This window comes from Chaetodon auriga, chromosome 16, assembly GCF_051107435.1.
Source record: "Chaetodon auriga isolate fChaAug3 chromosome 16, fChaAug3.hap1, whole genome shotgun sequence".
Classification (NCBI taxonomy): domain Eukaryota; kingdom Metazoa; phylum Chordata; class Actinopteri; order Chaetodontiformes; family Chaetodontidae; genus Chaetodon; species Chaetodon auriga.
Window position 1 is genome coordinate 23470640 of NC_135089.1, and position 7561 is coordinate 23478200.

A 7561-nucleotide genomic window follows, 5' to 3' on the forward strand; every position below is an offset into this window, starting at 1 on the left:
ATCGTTTAGAAACCAGTTTCGGGGAGCAGAGTGAGGGCAGACGACGCAGAGGACAGACAGCCTTTAATCAGAGGTCAGCAGTGGACAGAAAGCGTTCGAAAACCTTTGTCTCGACCCGCTCTGGGCTTCTGTCGCAAGAAGAGGACGTGCCCGGCTATTTCAGACAGGAACACTTTGAGTGAGTAATATGAAATAAGTAGCATCATCATTTTGCGGGAGAGAAAAGACTCTACCTGAATACGAAACAAGCTTATTGTCACAATTTGCTCGTCCTTTTTCATCTGGAAACTGTGTGCTAAGATTAGGAAAAGTTACAGGAGATTCGTTCCTATAACGTTAAAGGTTCTGGTAAAACAGACCAACATTTTGGGCTCGTCTTATGTCATGCAAGTTGAGAGAAAAAAGCCTCAAGCTGTTAAATTTGGTGCGCGTTGTGCTGCAGGTATGGTCTGGTCCCGAGAGAGAGAGGCGGAGCGGCCTTCGCTGTCCGTCATCCTGCCGCAGCTCTACCTTGGAGCGGAGAGCGACGTGACGCAGGTAAGCGCATGACTAGTAGTGATAGAAGAAGAATGGCTGTTGAGATTCGTCACACATGTGAAATACCAGTGCAACGATGTAAAAATACTTGCTTCAATTCTTGTCCCAGTAATGTAAATAATATACAGCAGTGGGGGACCTTATCAGTATTATTATTAGTCTATTATATAGCCTGTAGTGTTACTGGGTTATTATTGCTGATACAGCATTTTACAAATACGTTTATATAGCATATAGCATTTGTTGTATTGTTTGTTGGTTATACTTTGTTTAGACAAAGACACTGACATGTTTTGTTTGTAAAATCTGAATCTGCAATTTGAATACCGCAGTGGAATGTAGTGGAGAAACGAGTAGCCTGCAATATTTGCCTCTGAAATGAGTGACGTAGAAGTAGCAGACAATAACTCACTTTCCACCACTATGGAATACTACCAATAGTGTCACAGCTTATTGAAATATAGCCATGGCAGTAAACGGAATACAGTGACCTCACTTTATCAGGAGACAAAATATCCCAAATAATCCCAAATAAGGTGAGACAATATCACTGAAAAAGAGAAGTGTGTGTATGTGTGTATGTATGTGTTTGTAGGACCTGCTGGCCTCTCTGGGTATTTCCTATGTGCTGAGTGTGAGTCGCTGCAGCCCCCAGCCCTCCTTTCTTCCCCGCTCCAGATATCTCCGCATTCCCATTGACGACTCCTTGTGGGACAACCTACTGCCCTGGATCCCACAGGCTCTGCACTTCATCGGTCAGGACTCTCACTCACCTTGCACAGCATTACTGGAGAAACAAATATCTTCTTAAAAAGCATTTCATAAATGATTAACTCCAATTTCTAATGCACGTATTTCCAATACAAATAACAATGCAACTTTTTCATAGAACTTGTTAAAATGTGTGAATATTGATCCTTTTCATGTAAGCGATGTCTTGCTGCTTGTCTCTCGCTCTTCAGTTTGACTTACTGTCTCAGTGTGGTGTGTGTTCAGATGCAGCCATGTCCTCTGGGGCCTCTGTGTTGGTTCACTGTGCAGCAGGAATCTCTCGCTCCCCGGCTCTGGCTGTAGCCTACGTCATGTACAGCCTGGGAATGGACCTGGACCATGCCTACAGGTAAGGCTGTTGGCACATGGTCATACTGCAGCTGGTTCTGAGCTGTGCAGTAATTCACTGCCAGTGTTGCTGTGAAAGATCAATATTTTCACCACATATTTTCATAAAATGTTAAACAGGCTAGATTTGAACACCTAATATACACCTAGTATACAATTAGGCATATGTACATAATGTTAAACCTCTGATAATGCCTCTGAACCTAAAAAAAAAAAGAAGCAGAACAGTGGGCCAAAATTAAAGCCATGAACTTCAAGAGTGTTTCAGGTTTCACACAGGTGAGCAAAGTAGCGAGACCAATCACATTGGTTTTATCATCACAAATCCTGAAACATTTCAAGATTTGTGCACTCAAAAGTTCTGTCATTTGTCCCCCCCTTCATCAAATTTGAATGAAACTAGGTATGTATAAGATTGCGAATGTCTCCAGTGAGTTTTATCAGGATGAAAACCATCTTGAATTAAAACAAAAAATGTTTTGAGGTCATGCTACTTGCAGCAATACATATGGAACTTCAGATTTTGTTTAATACTTGCCCCCAGAGCTTGCACACCTAAATTGGTGAAATTGTGTCCACTGGGTTTTAAGGTACACATTTTTGACATTTGTGTTGCCCTGCGTAGGTCGAACTGAAAATGTTAAAAAAACCCTATTCTCAAACACAGCTTGAAGACAGGTACCCAGATTGGACAAATCATTCACGAGTTATGGTCATTTTCCATTTTTCTGCTCAGTCTACTTTTCCTGTGGCAGAGACAGGAATCAAGTACAAGTATGTTTTTTTAATAAACTGCGTAAACTTATTATCCTGTTAGCGGGACCAAACAGAATAGTAGAGAGAAACAGAGGGAATTTCTGACAGCCGTTGTGAAAAACTACAGCATTTCACCAACTAGCCCTGAAAGAACTCACTGAGCTTCTGGTCTCACCTATGTTACATGTACAAGCTAATTTTACTTTGTGGTGGACTGCTGCTTTGTGTAAATGAGCACAGTGTGAGCCACTCTGCTCATTCACTCATGCAATTGTCTGCCTGCAGGGTTGTGCTGGTCCGTGAATATTATGAAAAACATACTTTTTTTTTTTTTTTCTCCTTTTTTTTGTATATTTTGAAGTTGCTAGTCGTGTTCCATAGTTGTAGTTAAATGCATCCATTGGTGCATATTTGTAGCATTTGTTGTTTGTTAAAATGTGCCACGTCTCTCCATATTCTCTTTTGGTGGCAGTTGGCTTTTGATTGCCAAAGTTGACAAAAGGGGTGCCATATTTCAATCATTCATTAAAGGATACTCCAAAAACAGCCTTTCAGCCTTACAGGTTTGAAAGGTGGCTCTGAAAATCTTTGTGGAGGACCTTTTAGAGGATGACAGCTATAGCCAGTTTGGTTTCACACATTGGTGGAACTGTCCCACAGTGGTTGGAGCAGCTTTAAGACCTGGCTATAGTCACTGGTCTTTTTTAAAATATTTAATATGAATTTCAGTTATGAGCTTATACAACCATTCAATCTTTTGTTGCAAAAATAGCTATCCTGTTATCCCTCTGTCAGTGTTTCCTCTAGGATTTTTTCCAGCAGCGGGGGCAGGCTCTCCGGGGAGCCGTGGCGGCGTAAACAAATGACACTTGACTGCAGATTTTACTTTTACAACCTATTTATTGAATGGCCAGTTGAAAATTGCTTTGTATAGGCTGAATGTAAAAATAATAAAAAAAAGTAAATAAATAAAACAATATAATTAAATAAATAAAAATAAAAACAATAAATAATAATTTCTTGATAGGGCTGTAGAATCAGTGGCAAAGTTTGCACCCAGGCTCAGAACAATTTATTTTTCTGGGTTTTTTATAGAAGAGCTCTAAGGCTCAGAGGCTGCACCATCACTTTGCTCTCATGCTCCTTCACTCGGCTCTCCCCCTGCTGTACTCTGCTCTCCTTCACTTTATTCCACTGCTCCTCCCTGTCTAATGTTACTTGTCTTATACGATTACATAAAACATTAACGTTAGATAATTTACACTCACATCACATCTGATTACAAGTGTAGTAATCAGATGTGATTACTACACTTGACACAATTTTTTACTTAATGCTATCAATTGGTTTACTCACGTTAGCGACACTGAGTTGGCACCGGGCCCAATTAACTTCATTCATTCATTCATCTTCTTTACCCGCGCATCCCATTTCGGGGTTGCGGGGGGCTGGAGCCTATCCCAGCTAGCAATGGGCGAGAGGCGGGGTACACCCTGAACCGGTCGCCAGCCGATCGCAGGGCTACACACACAGACAACTCACACACTCACACTCACACCTACGGACAATTTAGAGACCAATTAACCTAACGAGCATGTTTTTGGTCGGTGGGAGGAAGCCGGAGTGCCCGGAGAGAACCCACGCATGCACGGGAAGAACATGCAAACTTCACACAGAAAGGCCCTGCCCGACCCCGGGTTCGAACCAGCAACCTTCTTGCTGTGAGGCACGCGCACTACCTGCTGCGCCACCGTGCCGCCCCCCAATTAACTTAATTACTGATTAAACTTAAACTACTGATATGTTACATAATGTTAGCTGGCCATCAATATTTTGCAAATGTCTATTTAACTTGTAAAATCTATGAGTTACTTAAGCTAATAAGTCTACCTTTTCTCCGGTAAGTTGCTGCCCTATTTTCCAAGATGACACTACTCAGACTGTCTGATCTGGTGCCTGGGTGCTTACTCTCGCGAGTAATTAACGTCGGACTCTGCTGTGAAGGTGGAGACATGCGGCGGTGGTGTATTTGCGACAATAAAAATAAAAGAAAAGAAAAGAAATTTGAAGGAGTGGCGGCTAGGATTTAGGAATGGCGGCCCGCCACTCCTAAATGAATGTAGAGGAAACACTGCTCTGTACAAGTGTTTGTGAGGATAAGAAGCTCTGAAAACGTGCCAGTTGCCTCCAGAAAGTAGCTTCTTTGGAAAGGTTAACCCAGAAGAAAGGTTGTGTCAGACATTTTTCTTTACTTCCATCACTGAATAGAATTAAAGACATTTACCATTGAAACCAGACTGCATTTTGTAGGCCAATTACCTCACAGTTGAATCTTGTTTATGTTAGCTACCTAGCTAGTTAGCTAAAGTTGTTCACTACTGTAATATTTACCAGTGTGCAGCTGCTTGAAATTGAGTCACTGAGGAAAACTAGAAATGATTAATTACATACCTCACGTTTGGTGTCCCTTTCAGGAATTGCTCTTGTGATTTTTTTATGTTTATTGCTAATAATTCAAGGCGCAAATTTCACACAGCAAATCATGTATAAAATGGGACATACTGACTCACCAGTATGTTTACAAAGTACTCTTGAAGGCCTGCTACAATGAAAATCAATTAATTTTATTAACCTTGTTTTTTATATGGTACAAGACATATCAAGAGCAAAATAAGCAGTCAAGGCAATGGCTGAGCATTCAGTCTCACAAACACTGGACGGCCAGGGTTTCATACCTCCCATACCATCGGAACCGATCCTGTCAACTTGTAGGGTGGGGTTTTCTTTTACAATATAGTCAAGCCAAAGGCTCATTACGTTTCTAACACTGGAGAGAGTGATACACAAAATGCATTACCATTTTGATACATCAACTTGTAAGTGACTCTGTACAATTCACTCTTCTTCAACATCGGTCTCTGGTTTGGACTTGCAAAACTGAAACAGGCAGAGGTTTGTGTGGTGGATGAGCAGAGTCCAAGGGTGAGCAGGTAGGCTCAAGTTGCAGGCAAACATGGAATGATAAACGAATAAATATCAATTGTCAATTATTGATGTAGTCATTGCCAAGAAAACCACTGTGAAAAATTGGAAAGCATGAAGACAACAACTGCTTCCTCTTCATTTAATAAAGTAGATCAGGGCAAGTTATGGCTTCCTTTCATTACCTCTCGAATATTTTTTTTTGTCTTTCTTTGCCTGCTTAGTGAAAAATAGATAACCACAGATACCCATAAACCAGTTTAGATAAAATTATAACGTTTGCCAATACCCATAGTAATTATTGCTTGCCTTACACACACACACACACACACACACATACTTTTCATGTTTTGCAGTTATAATTGTCCTGTTTATTTTTGTGTACCAATTAATTAAAGGGAAAAAGAAAACAGAAAAAAACAGATGTCAAGTGTAGAATATCAACCAGAGTCTGTATGTCAGCTGTGGAAGACCCTAACCCACATCCTGTCTGTCCCCTTATGTAAGGTTTGTGAAAGAGCGTCGGCCCTCCATTTCCCCAAACTTCAACTTCCTGGGTCAGCTGCAGCACTTCCAGGGAACTCTGAGCCAAAAGTCCTCTGGTGGCGACCTCCTCATCCAGCAGCTGGATAATCACCTGCCATCTATCAATGGCAGTGTTACCCACACTCACACCAGTCAGAACATGAATTACCAGGCTGACAGTATCACCATCGACTCAGCAGAGGTCAAACAGGCACACAGGGTGAATTTCTACCACACACTGCAGAGACAGTCACTTTCAGATACAAGTGGAAAGCAGCAACTTTCCCTGTCAGGGAAACTCCGGACTCTTCAGTTGACTCTTAGTCATAACCAGCAGGAACTCCAGATGCCATGTGAGGTTCCAGGTATAAGCCCCTGTGAGCCAGTCAAATCAGCAACAAAGCCTGCACAACTACAACTCCCAGCAGGCTCTTCATCTCTACTAGAGAAACGCAAAAACCTCACCCTCTCTTTGACCCCTTTGGGAATCTGCCCTCCCTCTCTAGCAAGCAGCAGCCAGCAAGCAAGGGACACCACCATGTCCAAAACTTTATACAACAGGGAGATGAGAGAAAGGCCAGAGCCAAAGACACAGACTTGCTTCTACAGGCAGGCAGAGGACACCCACTGGGAGCAGAGTCCCCCCCACAGCAAGTGCAGTAGAGCTGAGGTGAAGGAGCAGGGCCTGTTGTCACCATTCAGCTTCACCCTCAACAAGCTGCTCGGCTGGGGGGAGAGGTTGCTGCTGGGAGGTGTGTTTGCCCACCCTGTAAGAATGGGACAGCCTGCCCTACCATACAGGTGCTGAGGGTGCTCTGGGCAGGAGCAGCTGATGTTCAGGATGCTTGATGTGTCTGTTTGTCTGTGCATGTTTGTCAAAAGGAATCAAACTGACATGTGATGTATGTACATACAGGAGGTCTGAAAGAATCTTGGTCTTCTATTTATTTATTGCAAAGCTGAATATAGCTATACTTGACAATAAACCTCCATAAAATGGGTCTTGTTTATTACATATTGACACTGGTCACCTTATCTAGCCATTTGTAAGATGCAGTTATTTTAAAAGACTTAAAACCTTTTGGCACAGTGGCTTGAAATGTATTTGCATTCATGATTAAAGATGACATTCCAACTGTGTCTTACTGCCTTTTTCTCAGTAGGCTTTGTTTTAGATCAGGGATTCTCAGCATTGTTATCTCGTTTTTAAGGTCTCATCACGACCCCAGAAATTGGAGAGCTGTTGTCCTCAGTGAAAACATTAAAAATTGTCTGTTATCTCTGTTTAATCATAAAAAAATGTATGATCATTTATATGATCATACAAATACATGGTACTCAAGAGGTGGCATTCAGCCATTATTTTCTGATGGTTGCATCTCACAAAATTGAGTTTTGCCAGGACACACATGATGTGAGGGAAGGCAAATATATTGTGCAGGAGTGTAAAAGTAATGACAGGTTTCAAGCGTAGTAATACAAGTATTAGAATGGGTAACAACACTTTTTTTCTTCAAAAAAAGAAGTGGGTGGGGCAACATTCATTATGCATTAAAACGTGTTCTGGACTTCATCAACCATCGGGCACAATGCTTTAGGCTCATTCCATCCATTTCAGATGACAGTCTGTAAGGTTGGATAA

General features: G+C 41.8%; 1 protein-coding gene across 1 annotated transcript; it reads left to right on the forward strand.

The window, feature by feature from the left end:
- On the forward strand, window positions 1-7059 carry LOC143334181 (uncharacterized). Its single transcript, XM_076752817.1, has 5 exons — window positions 1-178; window positions 443-537; window positions 1133-1292; window positions 1534-1657; window positions 5902-7059. Exons 2-5 carry the CDS (start codon window positions 445-447, stop codon window positions 6725-6727), a joined length of 1203 nt encoding a protein of 400 aa, XP_076608932.1. The 5' UTR covers window positions 1-178; window positions 443-444; the 3' UTR covers window positions 6728-7059.
- Window positions 7060-7561: the final 502 nt, after the last annotated feature.